Here is a 26,023-nt window from a genome sequence, read left to right as displayed (position 1 = left end):
AAAAGTTTATTATTAAAGCATTAAAATTTACAAATTATAAAACTTAAGAAAGTAAAAGATTAAAAATAAAATAATGATTGAAAGTTATTGTAGTTAAACTTATTTTTATTTTAATTTTTTTCCAATATATTCATATGAAACTAAACGACGTTCCTGCTAGCTGGAAGAAAACCAAAGTGGTCTTCATTCCTAAGACAGGAAGGAGGGGCCACGTCCTGACCAAGGACTTCAGACCTATAAGTCTTACCTCCTTTATTCTCAAGGTGTTTGAAAGAGTGATCGACTATCACATCCGAGAGCACTGTGAAACCAGACTTTCTTCAGCCCAACACGTTTACCTGAAAGGGAAATATACCGAGTCAGCCTTACATGAGGTAGTAGGAACTGTAGAGAAATCTCTGGAGGGAAAGCAATTCACTTTGGTGGCCTTTATAGACATAGAGGGCGCCTTTAATAATATTACAGCGGAGTCAAGTGTCACGGCTCTAAATAGGCTAGGGGTTGAAAGACCTATCTACCTCTAGATCTCGTCCCTGCTTGGTGGTAGGGAAATAAATGCGGTGGCAGGAGGGGCTAGAATCACTAGATTCGTACATAGGGGCACACCGCAGGGCGGCGTCCTCTCGCCTCTTCTTTGGCTAGTAGCTGTAGATGAAGCTTTAACTCGCTTAAACAGGGGTGGGGTAAAGGTGGTAGCATATGCCGATGACTTGGTCCTAATAGTCTCAGGTCCCTTCCCATCAGTAATGGCTGAAATTTTAGAAGGTGCACTGGCTACACTCAGCAGATGGGCCGCCAGTAGCGGTCTCAGAGTCAACTCTGACAAAACGGGGTTGATGCTATTCACCAGAAAATACAAGCCTCCACCTTTTAAGCCTCCTAGACTTAACAACCAGTGTCTTACTCTTTCATCTGAAGTCAAGTATCTTGGTGTAATACTTGACCCCAAGCTCCACTGGAAGCTGCACATAGAAAATCGAGTTAAGAAGGCCAATATAGCCTTCTACGCCTGTAAATCTATGTTCGGCAAAAAATGGGGTCTCGAGCCACGTGTCGAACTTTGGATGTACAACTTAGTGGTCCTGCCAATTTTGTCTTACGGTTGCCTAGTTTGGTGGGTAGCTCTTCAGAAGGGCTACAACACCACTAAATTAGAGAGAGTGCAGAGAACTGCATGTGTGGGCATCACTGGTGCCTGTAGAACATGTCCCACTGCTGCGCTCAACGTTATTCTCCACTTAATTCTTGTGGATCTGCAGATGAAATCCATTGCTGCTCGGAGTGCTATTAGGCTGAAGGAGATTGGCCTTTGGAGACAACTTCCTGTAGGACATAGTAGCATCTTGAAGCAGATCTCCCCTTCCTTCTCTGATATTCGCACCGACCTCTCCATCTGCAAACTGTGCTTTGAGGGTTGTGCTAGTGCTATCTTTCCGAGCAGGCAAGATTGGAAAGAGGGGAGAGTTGGTGCGGATATAGATGCCTCTGTTTTCACTGACGGATCCAAATGGAGTCTGGAGTGGGAGCGGGGGTCTACTCTAAATCAGGCAGCATTTCGGTCTCCTTTAAACTGCCGGAGACAAGCAGCGTCTTTCAAGCAGAGGTCATCGCGATCCTGCAGGCAAGCAAAATGTTTCGGGATCGCTGTTGGGAGGGAGGCATTAATATTTTTTCCGATAGCCAAGCTGCAATCAAGGCACTGTCGTCGCCGTATTACAGCTCTCTTCTCGTGAACTCCTGTAAGGAGGAACTCAAACGTCTCGAACGTGCAGGAAACATTTCCCTCATCTGGGTTCCTGGGCACAGGAACATAGAGGGAAATGAAATTGCCGATGAGCTTGCCAGGAAGGGGGCGGCAGAACCGGTTCCAGCTGCCCCCTTCTCTGACATCGGTATCCCCTTGGCCGTCGTTAAAGGGAAACTACACAACTTCTTTCTAAGAAAAGCGCAAGACAGATGGAGGTCTGTCTCATCGTGTGCCATTTCAAAAGCACTATGGCCTCAATACGACATAAACAGAACGCTTAAGGTGATGGGAACCCCCCGCCATTCAATTTCCAAACTCATCGCGGTGATCACTGGTCACTGGGTGATCGGCACTCATGCGGAGAAGCTTGGAATTCCGTACAACCCCTATTGCAGAAGCTGTGGGGATCCTGCAGAGAAAGAGACTGTGGAACACTTTCTCTGGAAATGTCCGGCTTTGGTGGCTAGGCGCTTGAGATTCCTTAGCGTGCCCTTTGGGGATGGCTTGATGAAATTCTCCAGCCTAGATCCCTTTTCTCTCCTCCGCTACATCAACAGCACTGGATGGCTGTAGACGGTTTTCTCTCCTCCCTAAATCCTTTCACAGGTAGTGGTCACATTATGGTATCAAAACGGCACGTAAGTGCTACTTGTAGTGTACCTGGGGTACTCTTGCCATCCTACCTACCTCTACCTACCTCGTATGAAACATGCACATCAAGTTTGGTGTGATTTTAGTTTTCATTGTTTTATTAAATCAGTTAAGCAATTTGGTATTCCTGTATTTATAAATGTGCAAAATTTTAGTCAACTCGAAGGAAATATATAAGCAGTTTCGCCATATGGGGTGAAGAAATGGCATCAATAAATTTGTCAAATTCTAAAATTGTACCATCAGCTGGAAAATTCTGACGGAATTTCTAAACACTGAATATCGAGAAATGTGTGCTAATTTTTCATATTTTCTAAGCTTAGTTTGTAGGCACAAGATAGTTTGTTGACTAGTGTAGTTTATTAAAAATAAGTTTAAAATAAAAAAAAACACAAGTGAAATTTCTCTCCTACATATGCTAGCACAATTTTCAGTGAAAAAAAAAATACCTTTAAGCTGCTTTTGGGCACGAACTTGTAAGAAGCGATCCACTGTGCAAAGATATTAAAAACAGCTATTGATTTGGTTGGCACACTGGCTTTGGACAAACTGTTGATTAAAATGGCTTGACTTTTAGCTTTTGGCTTTAGTTTAAATGTATATAAATATTATATTAACTGGCTAAGTGCCGAACTTCAAATTGAGGAAGAAGAAGCAAACGGTACAAATAATGAGCTCTAATACTAAAAAAAATACATTTTGCAAAACAAATAAAAAAATATTATATTTCTCATAAGAAATAAAATTTCTCTATCTTATATTAATACCTATACAATCACTTTTTTCTTGCTTGCAGGTAAGCCCGATGTCTTTAAAATTTAATTTTACACCACCAACCTAACAACAGAGCGTCGCACTCCCGCTCATTCCCGCTCACACCTTTACACACCAATTAAAATTCAAACTACAACACAGTTTTGCAAACAAACCCAACTTCCCAGTTATTCAAGCCAGCGCGGAAAAAGGTGAACAACACAAAAAAGTAGTTATATCGAGTGTCATTGCGTACGTGTGGACAACTGTCACAGAGGCATGTCAAGGTGACGACGTGCAAAGCAGCGGGTGCGTCACACACAAGCGCGCACACACACGAATAGCCGCCAATGAGCTGATAATCTGCTGGGGCGAATAGCCATCTAATTAAGCTTATGGACTTATGACAGTTGCTGAAACGAAAGGTGACATTTCTTCTCTTCCCTCAGTGTAATGGTAATTTACGAGTATAACTCACAAGTAAATGTTCGCCGCTGCGCTTTTTTAAGTTGAATCAACTATACAATTTTATGTTGCGGTCGTAAAATAGGAGAGTATAGCGGTAGGTTGACAATGCTCACACATGCGCTTCTGTGTGTGTAAGTGCTTGTGGGTATTTAGTGGGTTTGTGGCTGGCACAGAAATTTCGAAAGCCTGTTTCGCTTACCGTTGACTTGGTGTTGCAAATGATATTGGCGGTTGTAAATTATAGAATTTGGTTACTCAATACATGCACTGTAAAATGGCATCCGTATAGCCGGGTGCTTGGTTTTCGTTAATCATCTACGGGTCATCTAATCAGCGAATCCAACACAGTCACGTGATTTCGCTGTGATTTATTTTCTGCATAATATTTCTATATGAAATCAACTCGCAATTAATTTAAAAATATTTTATTTTACACATGGTTCTACGTCAAATACCAAAGGTGTTCTTGTCTAATAATAGGACACTTCACGAAACGGTGATTGACACCATTAATCTAAAACGACCACTGCGACGAAAATCTGTAATCGCGTCTTGCATCGAATATGCTAAAGAACTAGGAATTAATGGCCCGTCACTCAGGCATAATGATAATCACCCACCGTGGTTTTTACGACAGTCGTCCTTTATTCTAGATCTCAGTAAATATCCGAAGGAAAACACCTGCCCTAGAATTTACCAACAACTATTCCGCGAATGCTTGGCACCTTTACCTCCAGAATGGAGCTTTATTTTCACTGACGGACCAAAATCAGAAGATTACATATCATTCGCGGTTGTAAAATCTAGTGGTGAAACCATGTCAACGGGACACTTACTGCCATTTTCGTCTGTCTATACAGCAGAAGCCATCGCGATATTGAAAGCAATTGACTGTGCACTTAGCTCTTCATCAAAAACCATAATTTGCACTGACAGTATGTCGACTATAGCATCCATTCTAAACATAAACATTAAAAACCACATCATATCGTGTATCCGTTAATTGCAACCCATAACAAAATTAAAATAATGTGGGTACCAGGGCATAAGGGTATCGCAGGAAATGAACTAGCAGATCTGCGTGCCAAGCTCGCCGGAAAAGAACCTTTAATCTCTTTTCAGTTCCTCGACAAGAGGGACTTGCATAATTTAATTTCTTCACAACAGCGTATAAAACAAATGATTGAATGGAAATACATCCGACACCACTACACGCAAATTAATGGTGATAGAAAAGCACCCACGTGCCCATCATCATACCGATGCAACGATATCAAAGCTTTCGTTCGACTACGCTTAGGGCATACCATAGCCACACATTCGTATAGGGTATCTGGTATCAGCCCCCCATCATGTCAGTATTGTCCTTCGTCAACACTCTCCATCACACACCTGCTCAACGAATGTCCACAGTTCACGTCAATCAGAAGCAACATATTCAACTGCGACAACGCCATTGATCTCTTAAAAACCACTACACCCGAAAACATTGAGAAAATTGCCAAATATCTAACGCTAACGGATCTTCGTAAAGTAATTTAACTCCCTGTAGCTATAGCTCTAAGTAACGTATTGTTAGCAATTTAACTGCTATCTCAACTCAGTAATTTCCTATACTTTTTATATAATGTTTCATATTCACACATACTTTTTTCATACCGGTGAGCCGAAGGCCCTGGCAGCCAGTGTTCTTTTTTTTCTGTGCAATAACAATTGTATTGTTGTTTCTCAATATTATAAATAAATAAATAAATATTTTACACCAATTTTATATATTTATATGTATGTATTCCGACATGTGCTTAATCAAAACAAAAACGCTGCTCCTACATAAAAATTGACTAACTACAGCTCTGGCGTTTCAAAGGTGTGCTAAGCTTCGTGCATTCACGGCATATCTTTAGGCGCGTTTGGCCTTCGGAGTAATTTAAATTTATTGAAAAGTTATGCATTTTGCTTTAGTAGCTAGAACCAAATTTTTCAATGCTAGTCTAATTTTGTTCCCCCGTTAAACTAAGTTTAAACCCCCATTTTTACCGATCTAAACTAAGTTTAAAAACTGCTCCACAATTTAATATATAAAAAAATTTGCTGTGCAGTTATGCAGTTTTATAACCCATAGAATTTTGGTATGAAGTGGCACTTTTGAGCCTTGATTTTTGATAACATTTTTGGTGCTCTAGCATATTTTCTCCACATGAAACAAATTTTGACCATTCGTTATGTAGGAGAAAGTGCATAAGACCGTTAACATTAAACTGGCACAATATTATACCAAAATTTAAAGGGTTACAAAACTCCCCACCCAGAACTTTCCTCAAAATTCTGACTAAAAGTTTGAGGAATTTTGATGAAAATTGTTTGAATTTTTAAAAATTTTGTACAAAGTTTGTAACTTTGAGCTACATAAATAAAGTCGGATCAATTTAGACTATCTGTGCAATATGTCGCGCTGCTATAAGTAAATAGTTTAAAGGGTCTGGTCTGTTCACTTATACCTATGTCAAGGAAGCTGTAGTGCAGTCAGAGTCAGTGCATTAAAAAAATGGAATGTCACAAAGATCGTCCACTCAGAAATTTTCAATAACTATTACGCAAAATTCAAGTGCCTACAACAACACTTCTGACTTTACGAATCGGCTTATCCGCCAGAATCCCTTCAAAGAATGAAATGAAATATGATTTCCTCTTAAACCTGTTTGGTAACTCTACGCCCATTTATACTGACATTACAAAATTAAAAATTAGGCAGTGGGACACACTCGCAAGATCTCTCAGATAATCTCAACGTTCTACTGCCGGGCCACTGTAGCGTTTTTCAAGCTGAGCTCCCGCAATAGATGTAAGAAAAGCTGCACTCTGGGTGATCCATCCCATCTCCACCTATGTACAAGGTGCCGCGAAAGTAACTTTTTGGCTGTAATTTAAAAAAAAATGAAAAACTTTGATTCTTCTTGTGGATTATTTTTATTTGGTCTTTTAATTTTTTTTACATCAAGTCGAGAATATGATGTCATGTAAATGGCCGCCGCCACAGTTGATTGCCATTTGAGCCCTTTTTATGGCATTTTCCATCACTTTGGCCAAAACTTCCGGCGATAGGTCCTCACATTCTTGACGGATATTGTCTTTAAGAGCTGCAAGAGTCTGAGGCTTGTTGACATAAACCCGCGACTTCAAAAAGCCCCACAAAAAGAAGTCTGGAGCGGTGAAATCAGGCGATCTTGCTGGCCAGTGCAAATCGCCATCCTTCAGCATATCGGTTGTGGCACGTGCACCGTCCTGTTGGAACCACATGTTTTCCAATCCCAATTCATCAAGTTGCGGCAAAAAGAACTCGTTGATCATTGCTCTGTAGCGCTCACCATTCACAGTAACCGTTTGGCACGCGACGTCTTCGAAGAAAAAAGGTCCGATGACTCCTCCAGCGAAAAAAGCACACCATACAGTGACTTTGAGCGGGTGTAATGGCTCTTCGTGGGTTACACGCGGATTTTCAGTGCCCCAAGGTGTAAATTTTGCTTATTTACGTACCCGCTAAGATGGAAATGGGCCTCATCACTCATGATTATTTTTGATGAAAAATCATCTTCCTCTTGGTGGTGATTAAGGATGGCTTGAGCGTATGTTAGACGCGGTTGGCGGTGAGCAGCTAACAGCTGATGCACCGTCTGGACTTTGTACGGAAACATCTTCAAATCTTGTACCAAAATTCGCTGTAAAGACCGTCGACTGATACCCATTTGCGTGGCACGTCGTCTAGTCGATGTCGACGGCGCTTCCATGACATCTTCGGCTACAGCAGCAAAATTCTCTGCAGAACGGCTACTCCGGGATCTGCCATGCCTGTGCCAGTCTCTTCGAGGAGAGCGGCTAAACGTCGCAGTGTTTCACCAGTAGGCGTTGGACGGCGAGGAAATCTGCGACGAAATTGACGTTGTGCCAAAGTCACCGACCGATCAAATAAATAGTCAGCAATACTCCGCGTTCTGGAGCAGTGTTGTTTATTAACGTGTATTTCGCATGAGTTTACTACACAAATGTCAAAACAGAACTGACATTAGGGGTCAATCGCAAAATTTATAACATTTTCTGATAGGAGGATTACTTTAGCACCACCTGTTATATTCAATTGGTATTAACTCGCGATAGTCAGGCGGGCACTAAATTAATCCACTGCTGCAAAAGCTCGTCAATTGAAACCATATTCCAAACCAGCTAGTCGCTCAATAAACCACCACCACCCACACAGTAAGGGGGGCAGTGCACTGAAATATACCAGGTAGCTTTCGCAGTGCATGCGTGCCTTACTTAAAATAAAATCTAAAAAAATTGGTAGAATCATCTCGTAGCATATCACAATAAATCTAGGCAAAAATATGTAATTCATTCATTTGATATGCTCATGTGACTGGAATAATCACTGATCATTGTCTGATCAGTCTAATGGGTGGGTGCACATGCCAGTTGTAGTGTGTTTGAAGGCAACTCTCATAACTACGAAGAAATTGAAAGCATCGAGCATCATCCTTGCCCCTCTTCCGTTTTGGTGAGTTCAAGGAAGCTCTTTTTTCAACATTACCTCTGTGATCGTCTAGCCGATCCGAGCTCGGCTGATTAAAAACTTATTATACCCACAAACTGGGCCCTTAAAATAGCCAGAAAAACTGTATCATCCTTTGCCCATTGACTCTAAAGTGTGTCCCCTTTCTGGGCAAGGATGGAGACAGCCGCAACTACCAGCCTCCCTGGGTAACTGTGCCGATCATCTTTCGTGGCTATAGAGAGTTCCCGTAGTAGGTTGGCCAAGAAAGTGGAGTTTTCGGGAGTGTGCAACAAAAGCATCTCCATGGAGAAACAAGCCATATACGGCTGCTGATGTAGATTTGCTTGTTATAAGTAGAAATGTAATAAATTTATTAAAATACAATTTCAATGAGAAAGATTTCCACAGACAGTGAGCTCCATGAGATATCTCACAGGCTGTGGATTTCAACGTCGCAAAATGAAATGCAAAAAGCCCATTTCCGAGTATGGACTATTTGGGAAGTACTGCCGTGAGTTTGGTATCTCATGCCAGAACTCATCTCAGGGTTTGGGATAGGGCACAGGAAATTGGAATAACCCTTCTAACTGCATTCTGTGAACTCCCTTAAGTCGGATAAGTCCAACTCTGCGTTACCCTCATATATCGTTTTTTCTCCATTGTTAATTGTAAACTTATTGAGTATTACATAGCCCTGAGGCTGGGTTTTTTTTGTCAACTGGACGCACTGAACGTTCGAAATACGGCACCATATCGTCCGAGCACTAATTTATTTACAATTTATTAAAACTATTTTTTGAATACAATATCAATCAAGTGGCCACCACATTAGCAATCACAAACTGCGGTCTTTTTTCTGCGTTTGTCATCACTTTGTCAAGCATTTCGGGTTTTACAGCGTCGATTTCGATTGTTTCGGTGTATGCGGTCCATGGTTGAAATTGTACTGAATTGACGTATCGAAAACGTGACAAAGTTATTCATTTACATAGCGACATAAAAGATGGCGCACCTTGTATAAACTGAAAGCTCAAGACTCCTGAGGCGGATCCCTGTTCACTTCCCACAGCAACACTTTTCATTACGAATTTTCGCTTAAACGGCTCGCTACCACCGAACGCTCTAAATCAACTCCTATCACCGGAAAACCATAACTATACGAGTATGAACCATTTTTAAGCGCATGATCAGTGTAGTTCGATGGCGACCTCTCTGGCGCAGAAATGGCGCATTGTGCGGCGAGAGGTGCCTGAAGAAACGTGGTCGCAATTGTATTGAAAGGAATGCTACTTTGTGATTTACATTGCGTAGTATTTGATTCAAGAAAATTATCCCCTAATAAGTGGAAGTATACTTTTGCGGTTTTGCCCATGGGCTGCGATTTTTTTTATCTTTACAGTCCCTATTGAAATTATTACTACTTGCATATCTTTTCAAGTTTCTTGGACCAATTTTTATGACCCGATAAACTGGTCACTAAATAAATTGGATGGGATTATAAAATAAAAAATCGCGACAGTTTCATTTGTTGTTATGCTAAGTTGATCAGCTGCCAGAAGTATATTTACTTATCTATCCTCCTGAGCTCCTCAGCTATTTTTTTTTCAACGCTATCAACTGGAAAACTGAAGAGGTTCATCGCTTGATAGTTAGCCGAAACTTTGTTTTACGCGCTCATTCATCATCATCATAAAAAATATATCTTCCTCTATTCTAAGGTACGAGTGCCGGCTGAAAAGTTTGCGGCCTAAGGTACTTAATGAATGGGAAGTGGAAAAATTCGATTAAAGTATCAAATCATTCAATTAGAATTCAAGCCAAATATGAAGATGATGATGATTAATTACTACCGCTCCGATCACTGGGCGCATAAGGCCAACAAGTAATCCATAAAACAACATTGAATTTACTTGCTGTGTATACCGCTAAAACGATTTCAGTTGCGGAACTACTCTTCTGAACACCGAAGAAAAAAAGGTCTGGGCCAGAGTATTATATTGACTGACGTCCATCGGGAATCAACAGATTGGACCTTATCAGTGTGATTTCAGGCAAATCAATTGTCGACCAGATATTCACAGTACGCCAAGTCTTGGAGGACTCATGAAAGAAGGTCGTACCATCTCTTTGTCTATTTTAAATTGACTTAGACAGCACGAAAAAGAGTGAAAGGAATGGCTTATATGACGTGTTTTCTTAATTTGGTATCATGTCAAAACTAATATATATTTCCCTTAAAATGCTGTAAATAAATATGAATCAGTACAAGAAGAAGTCAAAGATAAATAATGAGTGCTATTTTTTGCTATTGAAGTGGGAAAATTGAATTTATTTTCTATGTCAAAACGCATTCTTGACATGCTTTATATATATTTTCCAGTGGTTCCTAGGTGGGAAAACTAATGGCTGCATAAAAAGATGTTTGTTTGAGGAGCTTTTTCATGGTAGAAATGCAACAGAAAATCATAAACCAGATACGCGTATCAACGAAAACGCCTGTAGGCTGAGCGATTTGCAGCTAACCGGCTCTGACGAATTCGTACTGCTGATGGGTCGTGCATCGTTCTCCATTTGCGTGCGACAACGAAACGATTAAATTCGTACGCCGCTTTAAATGAACGTCCATGTCAATGCGCTTCGTGTGCATTACGCCTAAGTTGAGCATCACCTAATACAGCTAATTGTCGCTAGAGTGCGCCGCTATCTGAGGTAGCAGTTAGTACAGGGTGAACATAGAAAATCAAAATGTAAAGAAGTTCGGTTATGGCGAAATGGCGTTCATCCTAATGTCTAGCTTTCATATAAGTTTTTGCGATAACGAAATACCAACATTTTAGTATTTTACGATATCGTCAAGAAAAAATGGTATAATGAAAAAGCGACTGATCGGGGTCGAGGAAGCTAGCACCGCCACAACGTCAAAATCAAAAACTTTTTGTGCCCAATTTATGGGCTATTTATGGGCTAATTTTGGGCCGCAACAAAAATTTTTGGGCTCTTCTCAATCTAGAATCATTGACACTTCAAAGTGGCGGTGCCAGCTGTAAAATAGCCAGCACCGCCACAATGATAACTCGAGAACGGTTGGTCGTAGAAAAATCTCAAGCATATCAAAATTTTGGGCTATTTATGGGCTTTCAAATGCATACAAACAAAACAAAAAAAAACCACCCCCTCTGTGTACACTAACACCCACACTCAATTTTCGCGTAAATAATAATGAAAATGGCAAACTAAATAATTTTTACAGCAGTATCATGCAAAATAATTTTTAATAAATTTTTTAAATTTTTTATAAATGAAGGTTGAGTGAACGATCAACCGTTCTCGAGTTATCGCTGTACCAATGTTGGCTATTTCACAGCTGATATGCAAAACTGAAAATTAATCGAAAACTATACAAGTCCAAAAAATTTTGTTGCAGCGCATAAAGTAGACAATATTGTATGGAGAAGTAATTTTTTTAGTGTCCTATTTAATAGAGTTAATATTTGATGATTGAACCTTTTTTGTAGGCAAACTAACAGATGTGTCATATAGTGATAAGAAAAAAATCGCAATCACACGAAAATATATAGTTTTTTTTATTGATTTTGAGATCCAAAAAAAAATTAAATATCTTTAATTAAACTATATTATCATATAGGTTTTATAATTTCATACAGTAAATATAAAAACAAACTATTCATTAAAATAAATATTTATTTTTTAAGCTTATAGATGGCTACATGTGGCTGAAGCCACGTACAGTCTTTTATTTTTTTTGGCTTTTGTTGGGGATTAAAATCATCAAACTCTATCCATGAGTTATCTCCACACAAAACAAGACCCGTGTAATGGCCATTTACCGGAACTGAAAAAGAATCATAATTTTTAATACTTTCATGGCAATTTTTGGTGTTAGCGATTCATAAAAACCACCCTTTCTGTGTACACTAACACCCCCCTCCTCAACTTGCGTGAATAAAAATGACAAAAAAATATAAAAATTTTTTTTTTGCAACTGAATAGTGTTGAGTAGCAAGTAACTTTGATAATAGTGCTGTGAAAAAATTTTAGTTTGTCGTTTTCATTATTATTTACAGGACATATGCATGTGGGGGTGTCAGTTTATGCAGAGAGGGTGACTTTTTAAAAATTTGTTTATATGGATTTGAAAGCCCATAAATAGCCCAAAATTCTGATATCCTTGAGATTTTTCTACGACCAACCGTTCTCGAGTTATCATTGTGGCGGTGCTGGCTATTTTACAGCTGGCACCGCCACTTTGAAGTGTCAATGATTCTAGATTGAGAAGAGCCCAAAAATTTTTGTTGCGGCCCAAAATTAGCCCATAAATAGCCCATAAATTGGGCACAAAAAGTTTTTGATTTTGACGTTGTGGCGGTGCTAGCTTCCTCGACCCGACTGATCGGCTGATTTTTTTTTTTTTTATTTCTTAACATTTCAAATGTAATGGCTTGAATCCTATTTTGCCTATACTTTGTGCGATATAATCGAAATTTATTAAGGCAGTGACTCATATCATAGTTGTAGAGAGAAGAGAAGTCAATTCTGTATCACCATGGAGAAAAATCAATATGGGTAGATAATACTTAGATTTTTGGCAGACTTAATAAATTTAATGGAGTGCAAATTAAATGGGAAAATTATCGCCAACCACTCATCTTTTGTCTAGTAATTTATGTCATTTGATGCCTCTGGAGTCTAATATCTGAGCTATATCAAATCATAGTGATTAGTTAATAGTGATTGGTGGGCTGTGAAAAGCAAGTGAGAGGCGCATATGAGATATAACCCATATAAAATTTTCGTTCAGCTGGCTTGTTAGTGTATACCGATCTGATGACGCTGTGACCGATGTGGTGTGGCAAACTACTATTTCCCAAATTCTTCAAGCCTTACCGCTATGGAACTCTTATGAGGATGAGGAAATGGGGATTATGGAGATGATGTAAAGTAGATATATCGAAATTTACACATATCAGCAGCGGAAAACGAGTGGGCAAAATCGTGTAGGAGAATTAAAATTAGCATTTAAGTCACCTTTTCTAACTCAACTTTGTTTATCAGAAATACTATTGATTCTCTACAAAAGAAGTTGATTATACTAATAATTGCAACATTTATGCGAACACCATCAATAATCTATATGAATACCTAGCAACTAAGAACAATTTCTGCGACTATTGGCAACCCTAGATAGTCTAGAAAGCAATTACAACTGCCTCATTCATTTAGATATTGAAACCCATCGTTTCGTGTTTGGTGATTTCAATGGAAGGGATATTAGAAAACATAATCGTAAAATTTAGCCTACGGGACGAAACACCCTCTAAGCCCTGGTAGTCTACTATACGTCACCAGGTTTCAGGAAACAAAAATATAACTCAAGATATGTGGCTGGCTGCTTTTTGATTGGAAACAGTGATGCCAGATTGTGGGAAATTCCCATACTTGAAAATTAAAAATTATAAAAATGGGGAAAAGAGGCATTTTTACATTCAAAGCGATTTTCTTTTAACGCATAATTCCCAATGCCATCAAAAGTTTTAGAATGACCGAATGTGCATATCTATCTGACGCCAATGATATTAAGGTCCTCGCCTTATTTGAAATGGAATTTTTTTGGGTGTTTCTTTAAAAGTATGTAAAACGGAACGATAAAAGATTTTTTATTTTTGTTTTGAGTACTTTATTTCTTGATTCATTGTTAAAAGATAAAATTTTTTTGGCAATACGAGGTTTGTTCAAAAAGTTGTTAGTCTTCAAAAAATTATCTTCATATGTACAATGGACACAGATTTAACCGGTGCTACTGAACCGATTTTGATGAATTAAAATTTAAATGACGTAGAATTGTTGTTGTTATAATGTGAACTACGATCATGCGGGGAACAAAATTTTTAGTATTTTTTTCGGGCCTTTAAAGTAAAAAAAAAACGTAGATAAACGGGTTTTCAACTTCGAACGTCCACCATTTTGTAGAATTTTTGTTTTAAAGATCTTAGTTCACAGGATAACGACATTCATAACGAACAAGAAGCTTTTTGTCTTTTTGATTTCAAGTACCTGTGAGTTCCATACTCCGTGTTGCCAGCGACACACCGCTTTTTGGAAAACCATTTTTTGAAGGCTGACAACTTTTTGAACGAACCTCATATGGCAAAAAAAATTTTTTTTAACAATGTATCAAACAATAAAAGACTGAAAACAAAAATAAAAAATCTTCTTTTGTTTCCGTTTTACACGCTTTTAAAAAAACACCATTTCAAATGTGGCGAAGGCCTTAGGTTAGGTTAGGTTGTGGTGGCAGTCGGTCCGTATGACCAACTCACTTAGACCTTCACAGGTCCGTTGTGATACCACTGTGCGACACGGGAACCTTGTTTATTTACTTTCGTGAAACAATTTTGAGGCTCTTATGAAGCGCAGGTTTGGTCTAATCCCCGCGCCAGATAGTTCTGTAAGAGAATTGAAAAAGTGTTTACCCAGACAACCTGCTCTGACTTTAGCTAAGGCTGGACAATTGCAAAGGAAGTGCTCTACTGTTTCTTCCTCCTCCTCGTCTCTGCAGCTTCTACAATATTCATGGGAGAATACTCCTAGTCTCAAGGAATGCCTTCCAAATAGCCAGTGGCCGGTGACACAAGCCACGACCTTCGAGATATCTTCTCTTAAGAGGCTAAGCAATTCCTTTGTTCTTTTCTTGTTTATTTGCGGTCATAGTAGCCTGGTCGTTACGCATGTATCTTCTTCTTCCCATGATCTATTGGCCTCTTGGATAATGTTGTTTATTACTATTAATTTACTCCTTGCCAAAGGTATTCCAATAGTACTATTATCACTGAGCAGTTGAAGAGCAGTACCTTTTCTGGCTAGCTCATCAGCTTTACAGTTTCCCACAATGTCTCTGTGCCCCGGAACGCAAATAAGGCTGACCTTGAATACGACGCTAATATCCTTTAGGGCTGCTCGACATTCCTGTGCAACCTTTGATCTTAATATAGCCGCATTCATTGATTTAATAGCCGCTTGGCTATCCGAGAATATGTTTGTAGGCGTTTTTGTTACGGCATGCAAATTTGGGTATGTAGCCACTTCTTTTATAGCTAGAACCTCTGCCGGATAGACGCTGCAGTAGTCTGCAGCCCTAATTCTTTCGAAAATACTCCATACCCAACTTTATCGTCTAGCTTGGAGCCATCTGTATAAAAATTTAATTCCCCCCTTCTCCATGACCTTGGTGTTTGCGACTCCCTTCTTGACGGTATATTTGTCTTGAAGAGCTTGTCGAAGGTAAGTCTAGGAGTAGAATAGTCTATTTCTTGTTTGTGACTGTTCAGAGTGTGCAAAATACAGGCGTGGCCAAACCGCCGTTCTTTCCATAGCACCATACTTTTGAGTCTAAGCGCCGAGGCGGCGGCCACGTTTTTTCCTACGAGATTTAGTGCAGGCAAATTGATTTGCACTTCTAGCGCTTTGTTTGGGGAAGTCTTTAAAGCACCAGAGATGCATAAAAGAGCTGTTCTTTGGAACTTACTCATGATTTTAGCGTAACTCGCCTTTGGAGTAGATGGCCACCATACAAGTATTTCATATATTAAGATTGGTCTAACTACCGAAGAATATAGCCAATGAGTAACGCGAGGTGTTAACCCGAATTTAATACCGACCGCTCTTTTGCAAGTATATAATGCAACGTTGGTCTTTTTTACTCTTTCCTCAATATTAGATTCCATGTGAGTTTCCTATCTTATATGAGTCCTAAGTACTTGAATCTCCACACCCTTGAAGACCAGCGGGGAGATTATAGGAAGCCTATGTTTCCTTGTGTAGAGAATTATTTCAGTTTTTGCGGGATTTATAGCGGGTCCCCTCTCTCAGTCCAGCTCCTAAGCGTGGCGATGTTAGAGCGCAGAATGTCCATGAGGGTGTTAGGATATCTGCCTTTAACAGCAATTGTTAGGTCATCTGCGTATGCAGTGACGTGGCAACCTCCTCTCTCCAGGGTCAGCAATAGCGAGTTTACCGCCAAAATCCTTGAGGTGTGCCTCTGCAGACCTGTCTGCGTATGGTAGTGCTGCCTAAGTTTGCCGTTACCTTCCTTCTGACGAGTATTGCTTCTATCAGGGCAACAACGTGTGGTTCAACTCCAAAGTCTTCTAAAGCATTTAATATAGCGCTCGCCTTTATATTGTTGAAGGCGCCTTCTATATCTACGAAGGCAACCATGGCGAACTCTTTATCTGATAAACATTTTTCCACCAACCCGACAAGCGAGTGTAAGGCGGTTTCTGTAGATTTCCCCCTAGGTATAGGCATGCTGCGCCGGGGAGAATTTATTTATTGGTATAGCGCCCCGTATGTACTCGTCCACTATCCTCTCTAGAATTTTGAGGAGGAAAGACGTAAGACTAATTGGTCTGAATTCTTTGGGGTTAGTGTGTGAGGACCTACCTGCCTTGGGTATGAAGGAGACTTTTGTCTCTCCATCCTAGCGGAAAGTAGCCCATGTTAAGGCAACTTCTAATGATGATTTTAATGAACGGTGAGGCAATATCCCGTGATCTCTGCAATTCCACAGGATATACAGTCCTGTGCAAAAAAAAAACCGGACAACTAATTTACCCTATTTAAATTTCTATAGCTTGAGTATAAAGCTTCTTGGCGGTAAGTAGCTTTTTTTGTGTATAAATAGAACAGCTTTGAATTAATTTGTATCATAATTTAACCAATAAGTGAAATAGTTGATACGTGGCAAGTGTTAATATCAAAAATATGCCAAGATCGAAGCAAACGGGAGCTGTCGTTAAGGGGCAAATTATTGCACTATCATAGCAAAAATTGTCCGTACCGTCAAATTGCTGCTAAAGTAGGCTTCAGCAAATCATCTGTTGCCGATTTTTTAAAGAAATTTGCAGAAACGGCTTCAACGGAGCGAAAGAAAGGATCTGGACGACGAAAAAAGACGTCGCCTGCTGAAGACCGGATGATTAAGCGGATGTATATCCAGGACCGTTTCAAATCTTCGGCAGACATCAGGAAGGAGTTCTTGGATGCAACTGGCGTCGAAATAGATTCATCTACTGTGCGTAGGAGAATGATAAATGCCGGTTTTGTAGGAAGACATCCCGCAAAAAAGCCGTTTTTGAACGAAAAAATGCGTCAAAAACGATACCGATGGGCCAAAACTCATGAAAATTGGACTGTCGTGCACTGGAAGAATGTGATTTTTTCGGATGAATCCAAGTTTAACCTCTTTGGATCGGATGGTATCCACCATGTGAGGCGCAGATCTGGCGAAGGATATAAAACTGGATGCATACTGCCTACTGTAGTTGGCAGAATGGTATGGGGGCTGCTTCAGCTATGACGGAACGAAAGCACTGACTCTTATTGATGGTCGGGTGAACGGAGATGCTTACATTTCAATTTTAAATAGGCATTTAATACCTGTCATTGAGGAGCAGTATTCTCTAAGAACGGACGTTATATTTCAGGATGATTCTGCGCCATGCCACCGATCTCACAAAGTAAGTTATGATTTTTGTTAAATCTCCCGAGTGTTTTGTTTAAATGTCGAATCAAAAAACCAATGATTTATTCCTTATTTGTTGCAGGTAAAAGAATTTATGGGAAAAAACGGAATTGTCCAATTGGAATGGCCGGGTAACAGTCCCGACCTAAACCCAATTGAGAACCTCTGGGCCATTGTAAAGAAGCAGGCAGCTGAAAAAAAGCCGAAGAACAAAACTGACCTGGATAACATTATAATGGACACTTGGCAGAACGATATTTCGGAGGAATTGTTGCAAACCCTGGTTACATCAATGCCGAGACGTATTAAAGCGGTAATTAAGGCGAAAGGCGGTGCGACTAAGTATTAAAACTTCAAATTATAACATTTGTAATGAAATAATTAATTTTGTTTTGAATTAATTAGCTGTAAGATTATATAATAAGGATAAACTAATAATAAAACATTCGCTATTGACTATGCTAAAACAAATAAAGTATGAAAATATTAAAAACACGTATGAAATTTATTGATTTTATTTCATACTTTTGTATTAAAAACCCAATGGAATATAACCACATTCAAACATATTTGATAAAATCCATACTACTTCAAAAAATGGAGTTTTCAGACTGTCCGGTTTTTTTTGCACAGGACTGTATACCGTCTAGTCCAGGTGATTTATAAGGACCAAAAGTGTTGATGGCCCATTTAATCTTTGCGTTTGTGACTAATAGACTTCCTAAGTTGGATTGCCTTTCATGATTAGCAGAATCCTACATATATGTATAGATGAATATTATTTTTTCGGCTGAAAAATGTGTTTTGAATTCCGTGGAAATTTTTGAGATGTTTTACGATGTGGCGGTTCAGGGATTTTGCCCGATTTTTGTGGGCTACATGACTGGTATCACTTATCAAAAAACGCGAAATAAAATCTAGCATGTTCCGAAAGCACGCTTCCAGAGTTTTAGTTATATAATGATCCAACTTTAAGTCGGATGGTCATCTTGTTGTAGGAAAAATTTAGTTTCACAAGGACATCTCGGCATCGAAAAGCCAGAATCGCACTACATAGCTGCGATCAGCCACAACGCCAGCTGAGACGCGAGAGGTTCAGGTTTTTCGAAGAAAGCTACTATAGACCGAAATACGTTTGTGCAAAGGGATTGAGTAGCTGGCGAATATGAAAAACGGCCGAACCTTCTATCAAAAATTCGTTGCCTTAGAAAAGGTTACAAAACCGTCGCTATCTCCTGTGAGAATAAAGGCTACCACCGGATGAGCGACGTTCAGGGTGTGCAGATCCATGCATATTCTGATTCCGCAGTCGCCGGCGGAGGAACAAAGATAAATAAGAAAGGAGGGATGAACAAAACAACAACTAAACGAATTTAACTTATTTCTGCAGTTTTATTTACAATCTGAGTTAATAAATAAATAGTTGTATCATAATCTTTTTTTAACTTATCCACATACATAAATAGATTTGATGTCTTAAAAGTACTATCGAAGTTATGTAGGCAGCGATGAATTTACAATGATAGCAAATGAAAGTTGGCATAAAACATACACGACATTGTTCAATTGAACGCGGCTGATAAATGATTTCGCAAATTTCGTATAAAAATTAGTTTATGCCAAAACAAATAAATTAAAATAAAAATTTGAGAAAAATTGACTAGTCATAGTTTGCGAAAGCTTTAGCGAAACTCGAAATTGAACAACGAAAGTGCTAATTTGAAATACTCGTGCATGTACGTATGTATGTACAATATATTAACGAACTGCCCACTTGGCCTCCCTCTTATCCATCTCGACGCGGTGGCCGCGCTCCCCAATCCTCCTTTATGAGGTCCGCCGCTTTTTCACCAATCATAATGACCGGCGCGTTGGGATTCCCATTCATTATGGTTGGCATTATGCTGGCGTCTGCAACGCGCAGTCCAGACACACCATAAACACGCAAGCGTGGATCCACCACGGCGGTCGCATCCCAGCTGGGACCCATTTTGCACGTGCCCGCTGGATGGTAAATGGTAAATGTGAACTGTTTAATGGCACAGGCCCAATAGGCGTCCGACATGAACTCGTGATGGCGACAATTGGGCAGCGGTATGTTGTGTGGGCGCGAACCGAAACGCTGAAAGGCCTGCGTGTTGGACACATTAATGGCTAGTTTGATGCCCTCAACAAGCACATCGATATCTTCCTGATGTGCGAAGTAGTTTGGTATAAGTTTGGGTTGTTGTAGAGGATTGCGTGAATTAAGCCGGACCCAGCCAGTGCTCTTGGGGCGCAGCAACAGCGGTAAGATAGACCAAGTTTCCGAATTCTGAAGCGGTTTGTAGACGGTGTTGTAGAAGCCATCGCGTAGATTGAGAATTTTACGTATTTGTTCACCGCCGTCCGAATTAATCGAGCTGGGTAGAAAATGAAATTGTATGTCGGGCCAGTCTACAGATGAATCTTGATATTTCGTGTTTAGAAAAGCGACACCCTCTACACCGGAGAACGTCATAGGTCCGCGCTCGCGCAAAATGTACTCCATTGCGACCGGTATTGTTTGGAAGCGTGTGCGCGTAACTGTTAGTGGCGCATCCACAACGAAGGTGAGTCCACCCAAACCAACATGGTCTTGCAAATTATCGCCAACTGGCAGGTCGGACAGAACATTGATGCCATATTCTTGCAGGTGATCAGCAGGTCCGATGCCCGATAGCATAAGCAGTTGCGGTGAGTTTAATGCACCGGCAGACAAGATAACCTCACGCCTCACGAATACGACGTTCTTTTGGCCATGCTTGAGGAACTCCACACCTATGGCGCGTTTGTTTTTATCTATCAGCACTTTGGTGGCGTGCGCATGCAGCAAAACATCGAGGTTCTTGCGTAGACGCACTGGTCTGATAAACGCCTTGCCTGTGCTGCAACGTGATCCTCTGCGGATGGTGCTCTGCGTAAGCATGAAGCCGGTCTGTCGTTCTCCGTTAATGTCACGCACCTCGTAGCCCATCTCCATGCCGGCTTGCAGAAAAGCTATAGAGAGTGGTGTGCGCCAAGGTGACTCCTGCACTGTTAGATAGCCGCCTGTTTCGTGATAGGGCGTTTTAGCTAGGTAGGGGTTGCGTACATCTTCCGATTTAAGGAAATATTTAAGCACGTCTTCGTAGCCCCAACCGGGGTTGCCGAGCGACTCCCAGTGGTTGTAGTCATTCTTGGAGCCACGCACATACACCATGGCGTTGAGTACGCTGGAACCGCCGAGCACTTTGCCACGTGGCCAAAAGCAGCGATCGCCTTTCATAGCTTGACAGTATTGACGCGTGGGCGAAGGTGTTGTTGTGTACTTCCAGTCTAGTTCGGTGAGCTGTAAGTAGCCGGCGAGCGCAGGCACATCTGATATCTCCGTCTCATCGCCGCCAGCTTCGAGTAGTAGAACCGTCCAGTTGCGTACTTCCGATAGGCGATTGGCTATGACTGCACCAGCCGAACCGCCGCCAACAACAATAAAGTCATATTGGCGACGCGTCTAAGATTGATATAAAAAAGGTTATATATATTAAAAAATTGTACTTTGTCTAAATATTGACTTACTCACCATTTGCGGCTCCTGCACTTTGTTCTCCGGATCGATGCTTTGGTAGCGATAATAGTTCATGCCGATCGCCAGTAGTGGGATCATGCCAAGCAAAGATGTCATTGTGCCAAATGCCATTTTTCAGTAATTGTCAAATCCAGGGATCCTCCTTACACTTTTCACGTAGCTTCAAATTACTACTGCTGATGCTGAACCCAGTGCTGTGTGGTGCACTGCTCGACAGTGCAGTCTCACCCAAAATCTTCGGTTTATAGTTGCGTATACCACCTGGTCGTGCCGACTTGAACTCAGCGCGCGCCTTCTCGTCCTCTTCCAAAATATCCAGATAGGATTTTATATACAAATGTCGACAAAGATAGTTTTTCTTTTGATCTAGCGAAGTGCGCGATTGGTTAGACGACGACTCGACTGAAGTGGAGCAGCCGCAAGCGCTAGTTGAGCACAACGATGACGTGGAGGTGGCTGAAGATGACAGAAAGGAGGATGTGCAATGGCAGGAGGCGTAGTAAATGCCGCTATCTGTGCTCGAAGAATTTTTGCGTTTGTGATGACTGGGTTTTTGTTCAATATTTTCGTATATCGTCGCTTTTTTTGGTTGCTGCGTGTTCTGGTAGGTAGACGTGTTGGCAGGAGTGGAGGTGGTGCACGTGCTGGTGCTTTGATCTGTGCTGTTACTGATGAGACTGAGTTTCTTCGCCACTCGGGATTTTTCGTAAGTTTGCTTATTCAGATTGTATTTTTGGCGGAGTCGATAATGCTCGTCGCCGGTAGAACTGGTGGACGTGGTCGATATGCTTGAGGAAGGTGCGTAGATGCTAGTGAAGTCCTGTGAGTGTCTAGTGTATTTGCCGTTGCACGAAGTGAAATTAGAGGATGGTTTTAGATTTTTCGTTGTTTCTCGTTGTGGATGCGGTTGGAGAGATTGCGGTATTTGTTGGTGAGATTTGTGTCGTCTAACAATGCTACATTTCTTTTGCTGAGATATCTCCTGTCCCATATTTTTTGTGGTGGAATATAGGAAGCTGTGACGAAATGAGAAACGAGAATTTAGTAACTTGTGAAATATATTAAATGTAGTCGAAAATTTTAATTAAAGAAATATTACTTTTGCAAATGTAAATGAAGGGATATATGAAAGTGGGAAATATTATAATTTATTCAAATGAAGCGAATGTTTGATATTATATTATATTGAAGAGTATACGTCCAACTCCTTGCATACATCTGGAGTCAACTGAGAAGTCCCCATTCAATATCGAAATCACCTCCCTTCCTTCAATAAACCCTTTTTGAGGTAAAGCACAGCCACATTTTGCTCAATGGAAAACTGCTAAATAAGAAACTTTGCCGAAGGAACCATACCTCTAAAACGAATTCTGATGTCCCTCAATTTGGGTAGAACTTTTTAGTTTCTTTTCTCATGTAAAGGCCAAAAATGGTGATATTTTGAAATGATTGTATGGGGAACTCCCCAAGGGAGTTCCAGGGGGTGTGCCACTGGCATGGGTGGATCGGCCGTCCAAAGTTAGTGGGGGTCGGTCATACATTTGGACTCGATTGGTGCACTCTAAATGGGTCAAAGTGGGATTTTTCGTTCGACCCAAATTGGGGGACATCAGAACTCGTTTTAGAGGTATGGTTCCTTCGGCAAAGTTTCTTATTTTGATCCCTAGAATACGATTTTCACAGAGCAATGAGCGATTTTTAAATCTACCCGCCCTAATCCATAGTATCTCTCCTATGTATCATAAAAGTAGCTGATATCTCATTTGGTTGGATAAATATTCACGAGCGCGGTCAGTGTAGTATTCATGTTTCCTGTATTGGGTTGGACGTCGGTACTGCAGATAGGGTTGCCTAAAAGCAATGTAGCACGAACAACTTCTTGATATGCCTAGCGCTATGTTTCATCTTCAGAAAAATCTTGAAGATAACTTTTGATATGAGTCAACTAAAATATTCAGGACTATAAAGCCCTGTGAGACTTGACTTGTTTGTCACGCTGTTTTGCAACGGTTTCCTAGAAGGCGTTTTCCCCGACATGTGGAAAAGACAGCGGTGAGTACTCTTGCTGAAGCCCGGGAAGTCACCTGACCAACCCTCATCGTACCGTCCACTGTGCATGTTGGAAATGTTAGAGCAAATAACCTGCAATTGACTACAGGAGCACCTGAAAAAACCTGGTGGGCTATTCTCTTACCAGTTTGGGTTCCAAAAAGCTCGGCCGACGGTGGATGCCATTAACACGATAATGGATATTGCACCCGAAGCGCTAAGTGGTAAGAGCCGAAGATCTGGCAAAAAATACTGCGCTATCGTAACGCTAAATATAAAAAACGCGTTAGACTTGGCGAACTGGGCACACATAATGGGTGCACTCTCAGAATTTAAGGTCCCTAGCTACTTACTGCGAATTATTGGCGACTATTTTAAAAACAGGATCCTCTTCTATGACACGGAAGATGGGATTATGACAGTATGAGGTGACAGGCGGCGTACCGCAAGGTTCTGTACTGAGACCGAGTCTATGGAACGCCATGTACGACGGTGTGCTGAGACTCGATCTTCCTACTGGAGCAACACTCGTTAGTCTACGTCTCGAACCCCTGAGAATAAAATGCAATGATGCCATTTCGCGCATACGGTAGTGGCTGATATCAGCAAAGTTAGAACGAGTGCATAGTGCTCTATCAAGACTTATGCCAAATGTAGAAGAGCCACGCAAAGAAAAATGTCAGTTACCCTCCTTAGTAATCACGTCTGTTATAGTGTATGCAGCACCGATATGGGCCGATGCGAAGAAGTAAAAGCGACACACAGGCTTAGAGCGTTAAGAGTCGCGAGCACTTACCGCATGATTTCCGATGTTACGATAGCCGTAATATCGAGAAAAATCACGGTTGATCTGCTCATCAAGAAGGTGAAGAGGTTGTACAAGCCAAACGGGGAAGAAGACGACTTGTAGCGTTAAAAAAGAGAAGCGGAAGGATACCATAAAATAATGGCAACATCGCTGCGAGCATTCAACAAAGGGTCGCTGGTCCTGTAATCTAATACCGGACATTGCGAAATGGCTTGGTAGAAAGCACGGCAAAATTGACTTTTATGTAACACAATTGCTGAGCGGCCATGGATGTTTCAAAAAATATTTGCACCGCTTTCATTTTTAGAAAACGTCCCTTTTTGTCCTGTCTGTCCTGACGCACTAGAAAGTGCAAGGCGCGTTCTATTTATTTGCCCTTTGTTTTGACAACGAAAGAAATTAACTCTTTAACGCTTTCGATGTGTTCCCAACAGAAGTAATCCTCATAGGGCATAGTGCGACGAGGCAGAAAAATGGCGTGCTTTTAGCGTAGCGTAAGAAGGAATGGGCCCGAAAGGCAGACCTCAGACCACAGTAACTGGTGCAGCAGAACAAGAGGAAGTTTTACTTCGGCTTAAAGTCTCACACTGGCACCCACAATGGCCATCTAGGCTTTCGATGCTTTCCTCCTACTACCAAAAAAATTGAGATATAGAGGTAGAGATAGAGATCGAGGTATAAAAAAAAAGTTTATTCAGAGATAGGGATAGAAATAATGATAAAGATAAAGATAATGATAAAAATTAAGATAAACGTCAAGTTAAAGATAAAAATTAAGATAAGGCAAAAGAAAAAGATAGAGATGTATACTTTAGTTTAATTGGGTCCTCGAAGAAATTTGAGATAAAAGAGGTATAAAAGAAATATAGATCAGATTTGTAGAGGTTTGGACCAGTCTGAGCACTGAGTTAGGAAAACCATTGTACCACACCAGGATAGATTACAGTGGGGAGAGAGAGAAGATAAAGAGACTGGATAGATGGTTGACAAGACGGAAAAATTGGTTTGAGGCCACTCATCTGCAAATTTTTTGGATTCACTCATGGATCTTAAGAAATCCCGAAGAGGAAGAGTATACACCTTATCCATACACAGTACATCGCGCCCCAACAGCCTAAGTCTGATTCTAGAAAGCGCCAGACAGCTACACAGAAAATGCTATGCAGTGTCCTCATTCTCAAGACAGGATAGCCGTATTGGGTCGCCAATGATTCCCATGGTAGCCATATGCTGATCACAGGTGTTGTGCCCTATGAATACACCCACCAGTACTCTCAGGTGCGCTTGAAATAAAAAAGGTTGTTGTTGTTGTTGAGGGGGTTGAAAATTTCCACTGAAATTCTCCTAATTAGTGACCAGCGCCGTTTTACTAACACTGCCTCGTGTGATGATGTATTTTTTTTTTGTTTCAAAGTCAGATCCATTTAGTGAGGTCCAAGTATAACAGCAAATCCTTTATCTCGATGTCTGAGTTCTCCTTAGTTTGCTGTAGGAAAGGCTTACCGAAGGATCGGAGTCGTGCCCTGGCTAGTCCCGGATATTCACTTAAATAGTGGAAAAGACTTTCCTTCGCCCCTTCCGCTTGACAGCTTCTGCAGATAGGATTGAAAAGTAGATTGAGTCTAGCTGCATGATCCCCTACTTTCGAATGACCTGTAAGGGTTGCAGTGATGCGTGAAATGTTTGGCCGAGAACATCCTAGCAGGTCATTCGTCCTTTGGATTTTATATGACGGCCATGTGTTTTTTGTTGTAATACATGTAGGTATTTGCTTCCATCTTCTTTCGGCTAAAGCATGATAGTGTGAAGCAATGGATGCTTTTAATGTGTTCAGTGGGGTGGAGACTGCCACTGCTTCTGCTATGTCTAGTGTC

At 40.8% G+C, this 26,023-nt stretch overlaps 2 protein-coding genes across 2 annotated transcripts in view; both read right to left on the bottom strand.

Moving 5' to 3' along the window:
• Nucleotides 1-19,084: 19,084 nt before the first annotated feature.
• LOC128858714 (glucose dehydrogenase [FAD, quinone]) lies at nt 19,085-21,403 on the bottom strand. The gene is made up of 2 exons (XM_054095192.1): nt 21,287-21,403; nt 19,085-21,217 (listed from the first exon to the last, which is right to left on the bottom strand). Exons 1-2 carry the CDS (start codon nt 21,401-21,403, stop codon nt 19,493-19,495), a joined length of 1,842 nt encoding a protein of 613 aa, XP_053951167.1. The 3' UTR covers nt 19,085-19,492.
• A 13-nt stretch (nt 21,404-21,416) lies between these two features.
• LOC128858715 (uncharacterized) overlaps nt 21,417-26,023 on the bottom strand; it is a 34,420-nt gene continuing 29,813 nt past the window's right edge. Inside the window, exon 2 of the mRNA XM_054095193.1 lies at nt 21,417-22,308. Coding sequence (XP_053951168.1) covers nt 21,417-22,283 — 867 coding nt within the window. The 5' untranslated portion in view covers nt 22,284-22,308. The remainder of the gene's footprint in view (nt 22,309-26,023) is intronic.

This window comes from Anastrepha ludens, chromosome 3 (assembly GCF_028408465.1).
Source record: "Anastrepha ludens isolate Willacy chromosome 3, idAnaLude1.1, whole genome shotgun sequence".
Classification (NCBI taxonomy): domain Eukaryota; kingdom Metazoa; phylum Arthropoda; class Insecta; order Diptera; family Tephritidae; genus Anastrepha; species Anastrepha ludens.
Note: the sequence above shows the minus strand (reverse complement) of the source record. Positions and strands in the feature narration are given on the sequence as shown.

Excerpts from the sequence above, each read along its gene's own strand:
- LOC128858714 (XM_054095192.1), bottom strand. The coding sequence starts at position 21,403 with ATGGCATTTGGCACAATGACATCTTTGCTTGGCATGATCCCACTACTG. Across the intron at positions 21,218-21,286 it reads AAGTGCAGGAGCCGCAAATG|ACGCGTCGCCAATATGACTT; the intron begins GTGAGTAAGTCA and ends TATCAATCTTAG.